This window comes from Ranitomeya variabilis, chromosome 8 (genome assembly GCF_051348905.1).
Source record: "Ranitomeya variabilis isolate aRanVar5 chromosome 8, aRanVar5.hap1, whole genome shotgun sequence".
Classification (NCBI taxonomy): domain Eukaryota; kingdom Metazoa; phylum Chordata; class Amphibia; order Anura; family Dendrobatidae; genus Ranitomeya; species Ranitomeya variabilis.
Genome location: NC_135239.1, coordinates 63,386,853 through 63,407,053, shown reverse-complemented (window position 1 = coordinate 63,407,053; position 20,201 = coordinate 63,386,853). Strand labels below are relative to the sequence as shown.

The window sequence follows — 20,201 nt, the reverse complement described above, 5'->3', positions numbered from 1 at the left end:
CTGTATTGTATGTGTAACCATTGGTACATACACCAGTTTTAAATTTACCTTTATGAAATGATACTACGGACATTTTTTTAAAAAACATTTTATTATTCTCTTTTTTTTCACTTTTTTTAAAAAAATCACAATTAGCAGCTGAAATGCTCTTTATTTTAAATACAAGTACATCAACTGTAAATGGTTTTAACAGGAAAATAAAATCACTTTTAAATAGAAAAAAAAAACACTCACACATTCAAACCACAAGCTGCAGACCACTAGACTTTTAAAAAATACATCAGATTAAAAAACAAACAAAAAAAAACAACATTTTAACCACATGCTACACAGACCACTATACAGTCAATACATCAGAAAAAGGCAATTAACCAATTAAAGCCTGGACAAATGCACATGCAATCAACAAGACGCACACAAACATGCATGGTATGTGTCCACATTCCGAATTGCATCAGGATTTGGTCAGAATTTTCCATCAGTATTTGTAAGCCAAAACCAGGAGTGTAACAATTTGAGGGAAAGTAGGAAAACAGGCACACTTTTGCTTTTATCACCCACTCCTGGTTTTGGCTTACAAATACTGATGTCAAATCCTGACCAAATCCTGATGCAATCCTGAACATGGACACATACCCTCCCACATGAGCAGGCATAAGATTGGCAAAGGCAAGGTGCAGGCACATTACTTACAAAAGCACAAAGCCATACAAAAATACACACACACACGCACGCACATAAGCTTTATGCAAATACACATATGTACAACAAAGGCAGAAAGGTGAACCCAATCAGAAGACGCATACACACTCACATACACATACAAATGGCTGACAATCCTTTGGCTGGAGCTGCAGGTCTTCACAGTGGCTGGCATCATGGTGGATCTGGATTCTAGCATGGCACTGGCTGGTGCAGGACGATGGCAGGCCTCAGGTTCTCTTCAGGTTTTAAGCTCTTGCTGTAGTCAGTAGTACCTCATACACACAGAAATGCACAGGCACACAGATGCACACAAAAATTGCAATACTCACACTGGCTCTATGGTGGCTGGAGTCTTGTGGCTGGAGTCCTGTGGCTGGCTCCTGTGGCTGGCTCGGGTCTTGCTGGCAGTCTGGAGTCTTGCTGGCAGTCTGGAGTCTTGCTGGCAGGCTTCTTCTCTGTAGGCTTCTTGCTGGCATATGTGGGGTTGAAGGCCCAGGCCAGGTTTATATAGATTTGGGGGTGTCTGGCCAATTGGCAACAACATCCTGCTTCTGAGCATGCTCAGTGTAAAAAAACGTATTGCAGCGCTGTATTGCGTCGTACGACGTGTCCCGACGCATCCGTCGCTCATAGGCTTCCATTGCAGCCAACGACGTATGCCGCAGGATGCGTCGCGACACGTTTTTTAGGCGGAGACAAAAAACGTTACAAGCAACGTTTTTTTGAGACGACGTGTCGCCAAATTTCGACGCATACGTCGTAAAACGTACACGACGTATGCCAATCCGTCGCAATACGTCGCCAATACAAGTCTATGGGAAAAAAACGCATCCAGCAAAAACTTTTGCTGGATGCGTTTTTTAGAAAAAAAGACGTTTTGAGACGTAATGCAGTTAACGCTAGTGTGAAAGTAGCCTTAGGGGTGGGTGAGGGAACTATGACTGATACGTCGCCAATACAAGTCTATGGGAAAAAAACGCATCCAGCAAAAACTTTTGCTGGATGCGTTTTTTAGAAAAAAAGACGTTTTGAGACGTAATGCAGTTAACGCTAGTGTGAAAGTAGCCTTAGGGGTGGGTGAGGGAACTATGACTGACAATATAAGGAATACTGTAGCTGACATTGTGGTGGGATAGGATACAGATTTATGCATTGTGGTTGAACACCATGACTAGCAGTATGATGGAACAATGTGGTGGAAAATAGAGTGGGACAGTGTGGTTGATATTGTAGTGGGGAACTATGGCTGTATTATGGTGGAGCAATGTGGCTTGGATTGCTGCAGGAAAATGTGAATGGCAATGTTATGGAGCACTGGTTGGCAGTATGGTGAGGCAATGTGGCTGGTATTGTGCTGGGGCACTATGGCAGACATTGAGGTTCAACTCAGTGTCTGGCATTGTGGTTGGGCACTGGGCTGCTATATTGGTTGGATGCTGTAAATTGCATTGTGGTAGGGCACTGTGGCTGGCAGGGGTGATGTGGCACTGTGACTGATATTGTGGTGGGGCACTGTGGCTGGCATTGTGGTGAGGCACTATGGACAGCATTGTGGTGGGGCACTTTGGCAATTTGGCAGGACATTGGCCGTTGTTGTCACAGACCAGAAAATTGTGGCAGGTATTGTGGTAAGCCACTGTGGCATGCATTGTGGTGGGGCAATATGGTTGGCACTGTGGTGGGACAATGCCATGTCTACCATTGCGGTGTGAAACTGTGGATGACAATCTAGCGGAGAACTGTGTATAGCATTGTGCTTGGGCACTCTGGCTAACACTATTCTGGGGCACTATAATTGTGCACTGTGGCTTTGGCATGCATGCTGGTGGGGCAGTGTAGCTGACCCTGTGATGGAGCACTGTGTTTGTCAGTGTGATACAGCACTATGGCTAGCATTGTGGTAGGACATTGTGGCCAGCATTAGGCTGTGGTACTGTGGCTGGCATTCTGGTGGGGCATTGTGGCTGGTATTGTGGTTGGACACTGTGATTGCCATTGTGGTAGGACACTGTGGCCAACATTATGGTCGGGTACTGTGGATGGCATTGTGGTATAGCAATGTTGCTGGTATTGTGGTCGGAAACTTTGTTTGTCATTGTGGTAAGGCACTGTGGTGGGGGTCTGAGGCTGGCATTTTGTTGGGGCACCATGGTTGTCAGTATGAAGGGGCATTCTTGCTGGCATTGTGGTGAGGTGTGGCTTGCATTAATTGTGGCTTACTTCTGTGGCTTAAACTGTAGTGGGGGACTTTGTCATCGTGGTCGTGCACTGAGGCTGGCAATCTTGTGGGATACTGTGGCTAGCATTGTAGTAGGACCCTATGGCTGGCAGTATGATGGGTAACCATGCCTGGCATCGTGGTTGGGAATTGTTTCAACAATGAGATAGGACAGAACAGAACAACAGAATTAAAAATACTAATGCAAACATCACCTTGCTGTCAAAGAATCTGCCCAAATTTACATTTTTTTGTTTCAGGTGGAAAAACATTGTTATCCACAGATAGCGTGGATGCAAATGGTTTAATTGATGCCTTCAGTTCAATTTCAGCTAATAATGGAGATGTTACTAAGCAGTCTATACAGGTGAGTTTATATGGTCCTCTATGATTCGCTACAAACTAGAAAGCACATTTCATCTGAAGGTTGTCCAGCATTTCAAAAACCACATCTGTTTTCTTATAAATACTACCACATCTGTCCAAGGATATTGTCTATTACAGCAGTTCAACTATATTGCGGTAAATGGAGCTAACCTGCAATACATCTTACAACCTCGCGACAGTTGTGGCACTATTTTGGAATAAAGCAGCCATGCTGGACAATCTTTTCCTAGTATGATTTGTTTTTTTCATTAACCTATAGTATAGAAACAAACATCATTAATACTCAATGAAATTAAATCTTATTTTGACAGCTGGAGAGCCTTGCCTCAAGTCTTCAACCAGCTCAGTGTCTGAACGGCACAGTTTTCATTGATAATACAGTGGGGAATGACACATTCTTCCTGGTCACTTGGCAAACCGCGATACCTAGTATTAATTTGCAAGATCCAAATGGGCTCATATATACCTCATCAGAATTTGTCAGTGATGCCACTTCTAAGTCATCAAGACTTGCTATTCCTGGAACAGCAGAGGTAACAGTTTCCTAATCAAAAGTTAATTTTAAGACCATTTTCTTTTAAAGGGCTTTTGCCCTACTGGAAAACCGCCTTCTCAATAGCACCAACCTGTAAAGCTAATTTTAAAAAAATGTGTGAGCCACTGATTGCCTGCAGTAGTCAAATTACACCCAGAAGAAATAGCGGGGGGATCGGAAGAGCGACAATGGTGTGAACTTTTATTACTCTGTTCTGCAGGCTGGAGCTATTGAGAAGGGGTTGTTCAATACTGGACAACCCTTTTAAGGTTCAACATTCTGCAGTAATTATTTAATGCATATTTTTAGCATTCATTGGTCTGTTTTTTTTACGCAGAATGCCAAATATTCTCCGTAAACATATACTTTTACAATATAATTCTGTCTGCAAGCAGTCACGAGTAGAGGCAATTAAGTGTATACTGTCTGATTATTGAGTCCAATGTACTAAAAGTATGCAAAACAATCCAGCAAGAAGTTTTTAGTTTATAAGAATTTCTGCAAGATCTTGAATTGTAGAAATCCTACAGTGAACAAAGGAGTAATACATTTTCTGCTCAGTACCATCTTCAACTCTTCTGTGTTGGTAGGTAACAGGGCTGGGCAGACAGGCGACGACAGGGAAACTTCTGCTGCAGCTAGTTGTCTTACAGCCAGACATAGGGCAGTGGGGAATTTGAGGAAGTGGATATGATTAATCCTCTGAGGCACACAAAAACATTCTTTATATATTACTCAGTTTTAGTAGGAGACAAAAAAGCATTGAAGGAATGGTGATTTTGAGACGAAAACAAACTTCCCATCGAGACTATGCCTGTTTTTACACCTTATTAGGACTTTGGAACATCATAGAGGAGCGTTAGAGGACTCTTACTACTTATGAAGAAACAGAGGAGAGCTGATGAACTTGGGTTGTTCAAGTATTACACTCATGAATGGCCGGCATGTAATATGACATTTTTCCTGCAGCTGACCCTGCACTGCAAATATACTGTCGACTTCAGCTTCTCCCGACGACATGTATCCTATCCATTTTTATTGTCAAAATGTTCCCTATTTTGCTAAATTTACCAATTTGATGTTTTTTTTCTTCTGTTTAGAGAGGACCATGGCGTTACAGTCTCTGCAATACACTCAGTTCAGTTGAAGCTTTAGGTTTAGTTGTAAATTCCAAGGCTTCAGATGAAAAAGTTTCTCCGATTATTGTAAATGCTCATATGAACCAAGACATTAATCAATATCCCAACCCTATGGTTGTCTATGCATCAGTAAGTCAAGGACTGATGCCTATCACAGGAGCAAAAGTGACTGCAATCATTGAACCTGTCATAGGATCAATAGTCACCATAGAACTTCTGGACAATGGAGCAGGTAATTGTTATAACTGACCCATTTTTAATAATATTTGTTATGAGTATATCCACCATTATGAATCTGCCATTATGGACAAATTATGTTGTTTTTTAGCTGTGTTCCATATTTTCAGAGAAAATACTGCATACTTATGCACATAGTATGATATTTCTGTATAATAAGACTGTACGGAATTTTATATGGAAAGATGATATGCAAATTGTCTCTTCAGATAGAAAGAGGACTTAAACTCCATAGCGCCACCTGTTGGAAGTAGCGATCCAACAAGTCACAATCAACCCTTTAACGAGTCGTGCAATATGACTTAGGATAAAAGCCAAATCAGTATCTCAATATGGAAAGATGGCCATCTATCTGTGTTTTAGAAGCCATAATAATCACTTGTAACTCTTTATATTTAATTTACCTTACGTCTTCATACCAAAACTAACTCTGATTGTAAGCTTGTAGTGGTTGTCCACTACTTTTACACTGATACCCTAAAGATAGGCCAAGTCATCTATGTCTGATCAGTCGGGGGTTGACACCTGACCACCCACTGATCAGCAGTTTATGGTGTAGGTGTCAGCCATAACTGGTGAATTATGGAGCTGCACAGCACAGGTCCATCAACTGTATAGTGGCCACGGTCGGGTACAGCACATCCATCACCTAATGAAATCAATAGCTGGCGGATGTGCAGTACCCGGCCATGGCCAATATTCCATCGACAGAGCTGAATTGTGCAGCTCCATTATTGAGCAGTTCCAGCCGCCTCCAACATCGGGAACAGCAGATTTTGCTATAAAATAAATGAGCCAAGTTGCAACTTGCAATAAAATCCATGACAGAGATGAGTCGTTTGTGACTTGCAACAGAAAATCCAACTTATTTGGAAATATTTAGGAAAGTCGCAGATACTGTACACTAGTTTACAAGGCCAACATTGATGGACCAGGCTTGATCTTGCATAAAAATAAATACAATATGCAAAAAATGTATTATTGGTATTATTGGCATTGGTCAATATTTTGGCCAAAATATGCAAGCTCACAAAATTATGAATGTGCTTCCCATGTCACTGCCGTGCCATTCTAAAAAGCAAGAAACGAAGTAGAGAAACGACGATCTGAGAAGATGAGGCAGAAGGAACCAAGCATTAGGTGTTGTGGCTACACATAAAAAACGTATGGTCAATTTTCAGTCCCAGGGTGGAGGGTCGCTTTAGGCGACAAAAGATAATTCAAATTTTCTAGCAGTAAATTCACTCAAAATTGTCAATTCTGTCATTTGTTTTCATGTACATTCAGCTCTGATGTACAGGAAACACAATATGTGAAATAATGAGTACTGCGTCAAGATCAATAATATTTCTGATATTAACATACTAGCCAGCCTCTCTGAGAGTGTGCTTGACCCTTTATCTAAAACCCGCAATATTTGTAAGACTATAATAATAATAATTTGGAATAATAATTAAGAACACTGTTATTGATATTATTCTATTTTTTTTACCTTAGTACTAATGGGAATAAAAAAAATTATTAAAACGATGATGCATACAGATGTAAGTAAATGTCTTTATGATATGCTGTTTTCAGGTCCTGATATTATGAAGAATGATGGAATATATTCCAAGTACTTCATGCAGTTTTCAGAAAATGGAAGATATGGTCTAAAAGTAAGAGTTGAAAACAATGAGAAGGGTAAAAGTCGTCTGATCCTTCCCAAGAACCGTGCTCTCTATGTTCCAGGTTTTATCATAGATGGTAAGAGACTATTCAGACACTTTATTAGACTAGAGATGCAATATATTTAAAGAGGACCTTTCGCCAGATGAAAAATGGCCAGTTTGTGCTATCATTTTAATGCCACTGCGCCCCTGATTATGCTACCTTTTTAAAAAATTATTCCATATAGTATATTTTTATTTGGTAAAAAATTTTCAATGTCTTTGCAAGGGGCATGTCTCACAAGGTAATAATACAGAGCAGCCTACATTTAGAGAGTCCTGGGAGTGGCGCCTCCGTCGCAAAGACCAGAAAAATTAGCACTAGCTAAAAAGCCCCTGTCTCTGCAACCATATAGCTAATAAAAAAAAAAAAAAACATCTTACTCATGGAAGCAACAGGAATAAATTAAGAGCAACAAAATGGCCAGCCTCTTTTGACCTGGTGACATGACCTCTTTAATTTCCTCTAACTAATTGTTAGGGCTAGTGGAATGCACCGAGTATAGGAAGGAAACAACAAGGTGCGTTCGCAGCCCAGGGTCCACCGTGCAGAGATATCTGCTGCAAAGTAATTGGCGTCACTATATGGCGGTATAAGCGAACTCTGTTAACTTCACAGAATCGCAAAGATATGAAAACGCTGTGCCCTGTTAACCTCACAGAGGATCACAGCTACCTAACTGAGCAAAGCAAAGAGTGGTCATGCAGACAGCATAGCACACAAACAACTCCTCACCGGAGGTGCCGGTATTCTAGGGGCTTATTTCAGCCGGGCCCTGAATCCAAGCATACAAAACTCCTCACCGGAGGTGCTGGTATTCTAGGGGCTTATTTCAGCCAACCCTGACCACATGCAGACTGTTGTGAATTCCGTTCTCGGACTCCCTCCTGTGGTCGTGAATGGTACTTTGGTTAGTTCTGCTCTTGGACTCCCTCTGGTGGCTTTGAGCGGAACTGCTGGTCACTGAGGTTGGCTTTCTCAGCTGCTCTCGTTTATTGCTATGCTGGCTTCCCTATTTAACTCCACTCAAATCGTTACTTCATGCCAGCTGTCAATGTCTCAGTATTGGTTCAGATCTCTCTTGGACTTCTCTGAGGACCTGTCTACTCCAGCAGAAGCTAAGTCTTTGCTAGTTCATTTGTTGTTACTGCTTTTTGAATCTATTTCTTAGTACTGCTAAATTCTAGTCCAGCTTGCTATCATGATATTCCCTTGCTAGCTGGAAGCTCTGGGGTGCAGAGTTGCACCTCCACACCGTTAGTCGGTGTGGGGGTCTTTTTGCATACTCTGCGTGGTTTTTGTAGTTTTTTGTGCTGACCGCATAGTTCCCTTTTCTATCCTCTGACTATTTAGTGAAGTCTGGCCTCCTTTGCTAAAACCTGTTTCATTCCTGTGTTTGTGACTTTCCTCTTGACTCACAGTCAATATATGTGGGGGGCTGCCTTTTCCTTTGGGGAATTTCTCTGAGGCAAGGTTAGGCTTCTATTTCTATCTTTAGGGGTAGTTAGCTCTTAGGCTGTGAAGAGGCGTCTAGGGAGAGTTAGGTACGCTCCACGGCTATTTCTAGTGTGTGTGATAGGAGTAGGGTTTGCGGTCAGCAGAGTTCCCACTTCCCAGAGCTTGTCTCGATTTCTAGTTTACTCATCAGGTCATTCCGGGTTCTCCTAACCACCAGGTTCATAACAGCAGACATGACCACCAAGTAGCAAAACTCATAACATAGGTTGCTACTGGCGCATGGCCGTGTGGCCATGTGAAACTTATATAGCTGCAGCAGACAAGGACCTTCCTAGTGGTCCAATTGGAGCTGCTACAGTACCTAAGTGTGTGACCCGTGACCTCCAATGAGAGGTCCTCCCGTGGGCATCCTCGGTGTGTGCAAAGCAGGACTTAGTCCCAGAAAATCCTGCTCGCCACTGACCAGTGCTGGCTACAAAAGCAGAGCCTGGAAATGCAGCAGTAACCCTTTGCACAGTATTAGGCTGAGCGAGACGCTGGGACCGACGTCTCCGCTTAGCAGGCTCCACTGAGGCTGATGCAGAATGGAAGACCGCAGCAGACATGGCTCAAGATTCCCCCTGTGCAGCAGCGGGAACTCGACCCCTAACACTAATAACCTCAAAACTAGGGACCTATTGCATTATCTTGGCTTAAATTGGGCAAGAGTAGCTGTAAACAAGTAGGTGGATGCAACAATGCAGAGGACTCAGTAGTAACTTAACCAACATATATGTATTTGATTAACTTGGATACTGCAAAGAATGGAAATACAGCAAATTATTATACAATGAAAATACATCAATGCGGCTATACTGGGTATTAGCACAATTCTGTTCTTGCACTATTGTTCTGTTGTTAAAAGAGAACGACTATTATCGTCAGGGGTGTCTTGGACCTAATACCTCTACCATCACGGACGGTACTATTAGGACCGTCACCGTCATCTCTCTCTACGATGCTACGCCATTCGGCCACAAGTCCCTTATCAGCCAGTCACTTTGTACACCCATTGAACTGGCAGAACTATTCACCTGAAGCACAGCCCTAGTCATCTTTGTACCGTACGTCAACACCAGAAGACATAGCTCACAAGAATGTCCCTGTTTTGCGGCCTAGCCGTCTACCTCTACCTTCGATCTGCCCACTCGACTCGGGTCTCCCAGCTCTGGTTTCGCGCTTCCGGTTCTGGTCTTTCGGCTCTGGATCTAGTTACTCAGTTATGTGTTGTGAATTCTGTTTTTGGGCTCCCTCTGGTGGTTACTGGTGGTACTGGCTGACTTTTGTCTTGCACCTGTTCCCATCAGGAAACTGGGAGTTTCCTATTTAGTCTGGCTTCTCAGTCATTCTAGTGCCGGCAATCAATGTTACCAGAGCACCTCTGTTGCTTGCTACCTGCTCCAAGTCTGCAATTCAGCTAAGTTGGATCTTTGGCATTTTTTGTGTTTGTTTGTCCAGCATGCATTTATATTTCTCTTGCTGCTGGAAGCTCTAGTGATCTGAAATTACTACTCCGGTGTCATGAGTTGATAACGGAGTTAAAGTAATTTCAGGATGGCTGTTTAGGGTTTTGAGGTGACCGCGAAGTCCTCTTTTGTATTTTCTGCTATCTAGTCAGAGGGCCTCTCTTTGCTGAATCTATATTCATACTGCGTACGTGTTTTCCTCTTACCTAACCGTTATTATATGTGGGGGGCTACTATCACTTTTGGGGTTTCCCTGGAGGCAAGCCAGGTCTGTGTATTCCTCTACTAGGGGGTAACTAGATCTCCGGCTGGTGCGAGGTGTCTAGGGATAATCGTAGGCACACCCCCTGGCTACTATTAGTTGCGTGTTAGGTTCAGCGTCGCGGTCATCTGAGATTCCATCATTCCTAGAGCTAGTCCGTTTTTGCCTGAGTCCCTGCCATTGGGAACCATGACAGTTATGGTTATTCGGTTCTTCACTGAGTTCTAGTTACTTGCAATGGTGGTTATAAGCCAACTCTGCTGCACCGCACATCCGTCCTACCACAGGTTCAGGCACCGACTCCTCTCCTTCTCGGCCCTACTCAGCCTTTTATAATTAATAACTGCGCCACAGCAGTCACCTGACCTTGGGTATCGTTAAACATCTTCCCCTCAGGAACCATGTATTTCTTCCTATAGATCCTGCTGATACAATTCCTCATATGTTATTTTCCGTTGTCCTTCAACATTTGACCAGCAAATGGCGGTGCCTGTTTGCTATCTTGCTATTTTCCAGAAATACCCATTAAATGCATAGCACCATGGAGCATAGCTTGTAGACAAGCAATTGTAGAGACTGTGTCAGAACGATTGAAATGAAGCAATGGAGTCATTATAGCACTTTATACATGAGTCTTAGGCCGGGTTCACACTTGCATGCAGGACGCATGCTGAAGTAGGCGGAGCTTAAGGGAGGATGTGGGCAGCGACCCGCAGACCACCCACACGCAAGTGTGAACTTTAGGCACATTGTACATAGCAGAACAGGGCTCCATCTGGCTTTATACCACTATATGGTGGACCTTGCATCACCGCATGTCAGATATATTTTTCCCTAGAAAAAGTGTTCTATTGTCAGTGTGTCAGTCCTAAGTACCATCAAAGGCAGCACATAAATTATAATAACAGACTATTATCACAACCCATGTGTTAGCCCAAGAATTTAGGTGGTACAATCAGGAAGGGGTCATCTGCCAATCTGCCACTTCATCCAGTCAATGCAATGATCCTTTCACTTGCTTCTCTTTATAGGTACTATTACCATGAACCCTCCACGGCCTGAAACAGCAGAGGAAGATCTTATTGTTGGAGAATTCAGTAGAACCTCTTCAGGAGGCTCTTTCGTGGTATCTAATGTGCCCTCAGGTCCTCAACCCGATATCTATAAACCTGAGAGAATAACTGATTTGGCCGCGAACATTGTTAATGATATGATTGTGTTATCTTGGACTGCCACTGGTGATGATCTGGACCAGGGGAATGGTGAATAATATTTTTGTTTTATTCTGTAATAGAAAAAGTCATATACTATCTATCTATATCCTTTGCTCTCCTTTATGGGTGACTGGTCTCCTACATCTGGGCCAGTCACATTGGTAACCTGTTTCCCTACTCATCTGCTAGCCATCACAAATCAACATGGCTCTTTCTTACTACAGAGAACCTCTGCAACTGACACTAAATGGAGGCAAGCCAGCCCTTAAAGGGGTTGTCCAGGTTTAGTATGAAAGTCTGCAGTCATTCTATGTGATGGTGGAATTCCAGTTCCTCATAGTGCGTTCATTGCTCGCTGTCAGGATTCTTTGGTGTTGGCGATGACAGTGGGCAGTCATGTTACCACAAGTATGCAATATGCATATTTACAGCCACATTCCAAATAATTGTGCGCAATCTCACTCAATACAGGTGAATTGAGCGAAATCGTGCGTGTCTAGTGAGAATGTGGCCAGAAATATGCATATCACAAAATTGTGATCACATGACTGCATGATCTCATCGCTGACACCAGAGAATCCTGACAGTGTGTGCTGTGCACGCTGTGAAGATTCAATTATCTGCAGTCAGATAAAGTGACTTCAGACCTTCATCACTAACCTGGGCAATCCCTTTAAATAACCTCTGTCATTTCCCCCTCCAGAGTCTCCTGGTCAATACATTTAACTCTTCACTCACTATGCCACTGTAATTTTCAGTATGACTCAGCACTCTCTTCAGACATAAAGCATACCCTTGATGAATGGATGGATGGATAGGAGATGTGATATTAAATACAGTATTTTACTTCTTGTTCTCCAGCTTCCGGCTATGACCTAAGAATGAACATCAACCACCATGACCTCAGAACCAACTTTGCTGGATCGACACAGATCAACATCACTTCTCTTACTCCCTTGCCGGCTGGATCCCGAGAAACCTTCTCATTCGCGCCAGAAAATGTTGAGATAAAAAATGGCACCGTTCTTTACTTTGCTTTAGTTGCCATTGATAAAGTCTCCCAACAATCAGATGTGTCAAACATAGCCCAGGCCGCTCTCGTCATTCCACCAACCCCAGCTCCCACAACTGTGAGGGCTACTCACAGATCCTCAACAGATCCTCCTCCAGCCAAGGACAGCTCTGATGGACTGAGCATAACAGAGATTGCATTGATAGTGTGCGCAGCTGTCATTGCTATCTGTATCATTATAAGTATTACTATCTGTATTGTCAGCTGTAATAAGAGGAAAAGTAATCCGCAAGTGAGAGTGTAAAATTAGAAACTTCCCATATTTGTAAATTAAAGTGTCAATATTTTATGTACAGTATATTGTTTCCACGTAAATAATTATTACATGTGGATATATTAAACATTAATTTATTTTAGGCATTATTCTTCGAAATGGCTTCTTCTGTGCCTCCAAGGCTGTGTGTAAATGCTCTTAAACTGCTTTAACCAGTTCCATTTTCTTCCGTCCTTGACCAAGCAGATTTTAGGCTTTTATCGTACATGCGCTTTTTAACTGTTAAAAACATTTTCTCATTCAGATATTAAACTAGTTTTTGCCTCTTTTTTTAAGATACATGGAGCTTCATCTCTATTTCATTTTTATATACTTTTTTGTTTTTGTTGCCGATATCAGGGGGATGTGTAAAGAAAAAATATGTCCATTTTTCACATTTTTTTATTATCACACAAAGGAGTGTTAAACAAAATGTTCACCCCTTTCCTTCAAAATTTTTTTGTATATTGAACTTATCTTTTTCCAATGGACGCAGTATTAGAAACAGCACTTTTTTCTTTTTTTTTTTCATTTTATCATGCTTTTTTATTTATTTTGAAATGTATTTCAACACACTGTGCCTATAGGACCTTTGGATGGCATATGGACACATTAAAGAGGTTGTCCAAGCTTGAAGCTAAAGTCTGCATTCACTCTTATGTGACTGTTGACTTTTGAATCCTCACAACATGCACTCTGCACACTGTCAGGATTTTCTAGTTCCCCAAAGCTAGGAGCGGGCAGTCATGTGATCTCAAGCATGCAATTTGCATACATGCTGGGCAAAGCCGGACATCACTAGTCGAAATGTGATCATAAGTATGCAAATCACAAGCTTGCGGTCACATGATAGCCTGCTCCCAGCGGTGAAAAGGGAGAAATTCCTGACAGCACACAATGTACACACTGTCAGAATTCAAAAGTGTGCTAAGACAGTAACCTTAAGCCTGGACAAACTCGTTAATACATTTGTGTTATTGCTGATTTCCACGGTATATTAGCCCAGTTACAGAAGAAAATCATTCTTTCATATTCAGAACAGATCTTTTTGTGTTTCCTAGGACTCAGATGCTCCTGTTTTCACTCTACACCCAGAATTCACATGATCACTAGGTCCAGAGAAGGAAGCACAGTAAGTGTTTCCTAATGTGTATACTCAGCGCTTGGTCAGTGCTGTATATACAGTGATTAAGAAGGTAGACATGACAATAAATCATATCTGCCTTCTCTGAAGGGTGTCTGACAGCTGGATCCCTGGCCCCACAGCTGCACAATGATGTGCACATGCTCTACAATGCTGTGATGTTTTAGAACGTCATTGCAGAATTCAATGAGGACAGCCCAGACAATTAAAGTCTAAAGGCAGTACCTTATTTGGAACTGTAGAATTATACAAATATATTGGAGTGAGGTCATAGCCACATTGGAGCAGTTAATTGGCATACTGATCGAATGTAATCCAGAGATGTGCATCCTGGGTGCCGTAGATGAGGAGATGTGAGTCCACCATGATAGAATACTTCTTCGGGAAGTTCTATTTATAGCTAGGAAAGCGGTAGCATTGAGGTAGATGGGGGGGATCTCCTTAGATTAATCAGTGGAAGAAACAAGTGAATGACATAATTCCTTATAAAAATATATTATACAGAAACAGAGGATGTCCCCAGAAATTTCAGAAGATTTGGGAAAGGTGGTGTAACTCGCCATTGATGCACTTGGCTGCAGGAAATATGGTCTCTTCAAGTGGAATCTTTCAATAAAAAGAGTTTAAAAAAAGTCTAAAGGCAGTCCTGAACTAGTTAAAAGAGATGTACCAAGTATATAAGTCGTCCCCTGTTGATTAAATAATAAGATAGGGGATAATTAATTGATTATGTTGTCCAATTGCAATTACCCCCACCAATCGAACCTGGCTCTTGGAGTGAAGGATGAGCATGCGCACCTCTGCTCCATTTATTCAACCTGATATAGTTGAGTACAGCACTCGGTATTTTTCAGCAGTCCCATGCAGAATGGGTAGAGCAGAATTGTCCATGCTTTACTTCCACTTCACTTAGGTGGGGCTGTGCAGATTGGTGGAGCTACTATCAGGGACCTATTATACTGAGGATAGCCTTTCTTAAGAAATAACTCATAAAGTTGGCACAAGACCATTAAGTTACACTTTACTTGACCCTGTAAGTCGATTTAGGTCAGTAGTGGCCAACCCAACATATTGTGTGGGCCTTAAAAGGCAGCACATCACATTCAATCATGGTCAGGTCAAGAGGTAAGAAAAACATTTGACCTTTTCAGCCAGCTGCATTTGTGACCACTGTTTTCTCAGATATTTAATTTACCTAACAACAGCTTTGACCTCAGCCGCCCAAAAAGAGATGAAAACGTTTCAATCTCCCAGGACTTGTAACCTAAAATAAATATGAGAACACCATATAAGAAAGTCCACTTATGATTTTCTATAAGTAGCACAATCATACACATGATGCAAGTTTTGGACATGACAAGACACCACTGTGTCCCCATAAAAAGAAGACAGAAGAGCCCCTATGGGCATACAGGATTGTTCCTGGCTGATCAATAACATGAGGTATTAAGCTATAACATTTGTTTGCTCTCACCTGGAGGTCGCGCCTCAGGCCACAGAAAGTGGTTGGGCTCCCAGTTTAGGATCTTTGGGTCCATAAATGACATAGAAATGTCTACCTATCTAACAGCAAGAATAAGGTAACTCAACAGCACAGCAGGCACATTTGTAAAAGCCAATCTTTTAGGCTGGTTTCACACATCCGTTTTTTTTCGGTATCAGAAAAAAAGGTACCAGAGATGTCAGTGTCCGTGTGTGTAATACTTGTGGCACACATGTTGGAACCGTGTGCTGCCCATGTGCAGCATCAGGACCACAAGTATGGGCGCCTGAGAAGAAGTGGTACAGTAAGTGCTGTTTCCCAGCGCCAGGTGCTGAAGACCACTTGCATCGCTCTCCCCAGCTCTGCCAACGATCAGTGCAAGCAGGGGAAAATGATGAGCGTTATATTCAACTAATAACAGAGACAGCAGGGAGCTGATGATGGACTATTACTCCCATTAGCCTACACCTGCTGACGCTAATAACGGCGAGAGCAGAAGCGTCTGATGTGAATATTCATCTCCCTAAATAATTTAAAAAAACGGTGTGCGGTCCCCCCATTTTTGACAACAAACCTTGCTAAAGCAGACAGCTGGGTGCTGGTATTCTCAGGCTGCTAAGGGGACATTGACATAGGCCTCCCCCAGCCTAAACATAGCAGCCCACAGTCACCCAGAAAAGGCATATCTATTAGATGCACCAATTCTGGCGCTTTGCCCAGCTCTTCCCACTTGCCCTGTAGCGGTGGCAAGTGGTGTTCATATTTGTGGGGTTCATGTCACCTTTGTATTGTCTGGTGATATCAAGCCCATGGCTTAGTAATGGAAAGGCGTCTGTAAGACACCTATCTATTACTAATTCTATAGCTGTATGGTAAATAAACACAGTAAATATAAAGTCCATTATTTGAAATAAAACAAAACACACTTTTCCATTTTTTAAAAAAAATAATAAACACGGTTATAATAATCATTTCACTGAATCCCTCATCTCCTGTAATAAAACAAAAATAGAAAAACAACAATATCCCTCACCTGTCCATCGTTCTGTCCCACACAGTAATCAATGTCTGGGGGATAACAGTTCTCAACTTGGACGGTGCCAACATGCAACTGTCCAGGCTGAGAACCACTGGTGAATGAGCTGCTGCGAGTGCAGCATCAGTGACCAGCGGTGACGTCATCGAGGTTACTGCTGGTCAGTGAGGCTTCGTTCTCAGTCAGGCTGAACTGTGGTGACCTCAGCACCGTTGGGAAAAGTCAGTGATGAGGTTACCGCAGTTCAGCTCAGTGAGTTCACAGCAGATCACGACAGTTTCCAGTAATGTGTCACTTACTTGGCTTGTTTCAGTAAAATCAGTGTTTATCAGCAGGAGATTATCACTAGAAGACTAGTTGTCTCGTGCCATGTAGTCTTCCTGCTCTGTGTAGCCCCACCTCCACCACTGATTAACAGCTTTCTGACAATGTACAATGGGATTAAACAGAGCTCAGCATTGTACACACTGATAGATGTACAGTAATTATATCAAAACTACACCAAGCAGCCCAGTAAGTACACCAAGCAGCCCAGTGATACATTGCTGAAATAAGGGTCTCTGCCACTACATTATACTGCACTGAGATTACATAGCTGCATGCTTATACCCATATGCAGTGTCTAGGACACCAATAAACCGAATCACATTATCTACCACAGAAAAGAACTGCAGCATAAAGTGCCAGATTAAAATTATATTTTATTAATCATAGTTAAAACCACAAAAGTGTACAAGGTAATTGCTTACAAAGCAGGGAACAACCACTGTTAGCAATTTTAATTCCAACAATACATCAAAAATAGAACACAAGGAAGCTATGTGCCGTAAAACTGTATACATTTTATTAATAATGTAATTAAAATGCAATATAACATATGTTAAAATCCAATAGAGGGGGACAACAGTGCAAAAAGAGAAACCATACAAGAGACTATAGTACCACAATACAATTCCGTATTGCTCCAACCAAAAGGTCAATACCAAGATGTTAGAAATTAAACAAGAGGCATGTTGCAGAAGAGTAATGAGCAGGGAACCAGCTTCAAAAATAGTCACAATATGCCTAAGTAATAAACAATAAATGCATGTCCGGTTTAAGAGAAAGTGCCAATGTGCATATGACCAAATAGAAGATTTAAAGGCTCAGTGTGCATATCCTTAATAGTAAACAGAGTAAATCCAGAACAAGGGGCAGCAATATGGATTAAATAAGTAAAAAAATCATTGGTGATCCGTGGGTACTATACCTGGAGATGATGCTAACACCCCGACACACGTTTCGCGTTAGCTTTATCGAGGGGAGTGTAAAGCTAATGCGAAACGCGCGTCGGGGTGTCGGCATCATCTCCAGGTATATGATTTTTTGACTTATTTAATCCATATTGCTGCCACTTGTTCCGGATTTACTCTGTTTACTATTAAGGATATGCACACTGAGCCTTGAAATCTTCTATTTGGACATATGCACATTGGCACTTTCTCTTAAACAGGGCATGCATTTATTGTTTATTACTTAGGCATATTGTGACTATTTTTTAAACTGGTTCCCTGCTCATTTCTCTGATGCAACATGCCTCTTGTTTAATTTCCAACATCTTGGTATTGACCTTTTGGTTGGGGCAATACGGAATTGTATTGTGGTACTATAGTCTCTTGTATGGTTGCACTTTTTGCACTGCTGTCCCCCTCTATTGGATTTTAACATATGTTATATTACATTTTAATTACATTATTAATAAAATGTATACAGTATTACAGCACATAACTTCCTTGTTGTTCTATTTTTGATTCATTGATTCCTTTTGGAAGCGCCAAGAAGGCATTTGCTTTCTTTGATGCTCTCTCTCTCTCTCTTTAATTCCAACAAGTCTTCATTGATGGCAGTAAAGATGTACACCTTTTTGCGAGGAAATTAATTTTGAAACGGTTTCATGAAAAGTCTGACGCACAAACTCCCCCTGACATAGTAGAGGAACTAGAGAAGTGCTGGCCATACTTGAGTCTCTAGCTGAGGATGACTGTCCAACTACAGTAAGTAATTTCCCTTCACATCTACTGTATATGCGAAATCTAAGAAATTCCCTAGATTAAACTCATGTCCAGTGGTTGAGATCTTTGTTAAACTTATTACTTCTGAGATTGAAAACCTTGGTAGGAAGAGTAGAGATTATTCTAATAAACAAGTTATGACAGCAATTAGGGAAATGCAATCATGGACGGATGTTTCCTTTAAATCGGCCGATAAGGGTGGGAACCATGTGATCTGGCCTAATAGTCTTTATGAAAAGCAGGCATTCAAACTGTTATCTGACAAAAATTGCTATAAAAGACTATCATACAATCCCATAGACAAATTCCAAGAGGAATTAGCGGCTATGGCGATTAAAGCTTTTGAGAATAATGTTATCCCCAAAAAGATGATGGAAGCAATTATTATGGTAAAATCTCACATGCACACCTTCTACCTAATCCATAAAATTCATAAGAACTACATAGATCCCCCAGGGAAGACCTATTGTGTCTGGGATTGGTGGTCCATGTGAAATAGCATGTCAGATTATTGATTTCTATCTCAAACCATTAGTTTCATCTCTACCTTCGTATATTAGAGATATTACATCTGCGCTTGGTTATTTTGATGGACTCGTTTTGCAACAAAACATGATTATGGTAACAGCCGATGTCGAGAGCTTGTATACATCGATTAGACACAATGATGGGTTGAAAGCAGTATCATGGTTTCTCAATTCAAGTAATCTTGACAAACCCTTGACAGACTTTATTATGTGTCAGTTGGAATTTATACTGAGACACAACTGCTTCATGCTCAATAATCAAACATATCTTCAGCTCTAGGGAACTGCCATGGGGACCACGTGTGCCCCCTCCTATGCCAACTTGTTCCTTGGGGCTTGGGAAGGTGATATCTTCCTGTGTTAACCGATCAGATATACCAATAAGATACATCATTGGATTTTTTTATATTGATGACATTTGGTTTATCTGGATTTGAATAAAAATTATCTGAATATCAGACTATCATATGCATATGGTCGCCAACTGAGTTTCTTGGATGTTGATATTCAGGTAAGGGCGGATGGCCTCCTTACCACCGATGTATACCAAAAACCGACCGCTACCAACACCTTAGTTCATGCCCAATCATGCCATCATCAATCAACTATTCGGGGAATTCCCATAGGTCAACATCTAAGAATCAAGTGTATCTGTTTCACAGAAGAAATATTTCAAAAACAGGCAAGAGATCTGTATTCTAGGTTTCGTGAAAGGGGCAATAGTCACAGATCGATTCGCCGAGGCTATCAAAGAACAAGGGGTGTTTGTAGGAATGCATTACTCTTTAAGCCACCATCTCAATCCAGTGAGAAGTCCCAGCAAGTTAGATTAATAACGACATTTAACAATCAGTGGGACCAGCTGATTGATGTTTTTCATAAACATTGGAAATTCCTGGAAACTGACCCAATCCTTAAAAAATGTATTCCAACAACACCATTGGTCACAGCGAAACGGTCAAAGAATCTCCGTGATCTTTTGGTAAAGAGTCATTACGCTCCCACGTTGAATAGAATCAATTCCTCTGATCCTACCTCTTTGCAAGGCTTCTTTCCCTGTAGATTATGTAAAGCGTGTAGAAATCTAATTAAATGCAAAGAATTTGAGAACTCAGAAGGGACACACACCTTCAGAATTCTACACAGGCTTACCTGCTCATCCTTGGGGGTCATATACTATGAAAAATCATTAACAATTGCCCTAACTATAAAACCAATTTTTATTGTTAAAACCAAGGCAAACTATAGTGACAAAAACTCAAAAA

General features: G+C 41.6%; 1 protein-coding gene across 1 annotated transcript in view; it reads left to right on the top strand.

Annotated features, from left to right (window-relative positions):
- Positions 1–12,800, top strand: part of LOC143788354 (calcium-activated chloride channel regulator 4A-like) — a 50,069-nt gene extending 37,269 nt beyond the window's left edge. The window contains exons 9-14 of the mRNA XM_077277984.1: positions 3,184–3,290; positions 3,622–3,843; positions 4,946–5,216; positions 6,800–6,967; positions 11,188–11,418; positions 12,232–12,800. Of these exons, the coding sequence (XP_077134099.1) occupies positions 3,184–3,290; positions 3,622–3,843; positions 4,946–5,216; positions 6,800–6,967; positions 11,188–11,418; positions 12,232–12,686 (1,454 nt within the window). The 3' untranslated portion in view covers positions 12,687–12,800. The remainder of the gene's footprint in view (positions 1–3,183; positions 3,291–3,621; positions 3,844–4,945; positions 5,217–6,799; positions 6,968–11,187; positions 11,419–12,231) is intronic.
- The last annotated feature ends 7,401 nt before the right edge of the window (positions 12,801–20,201 follow it).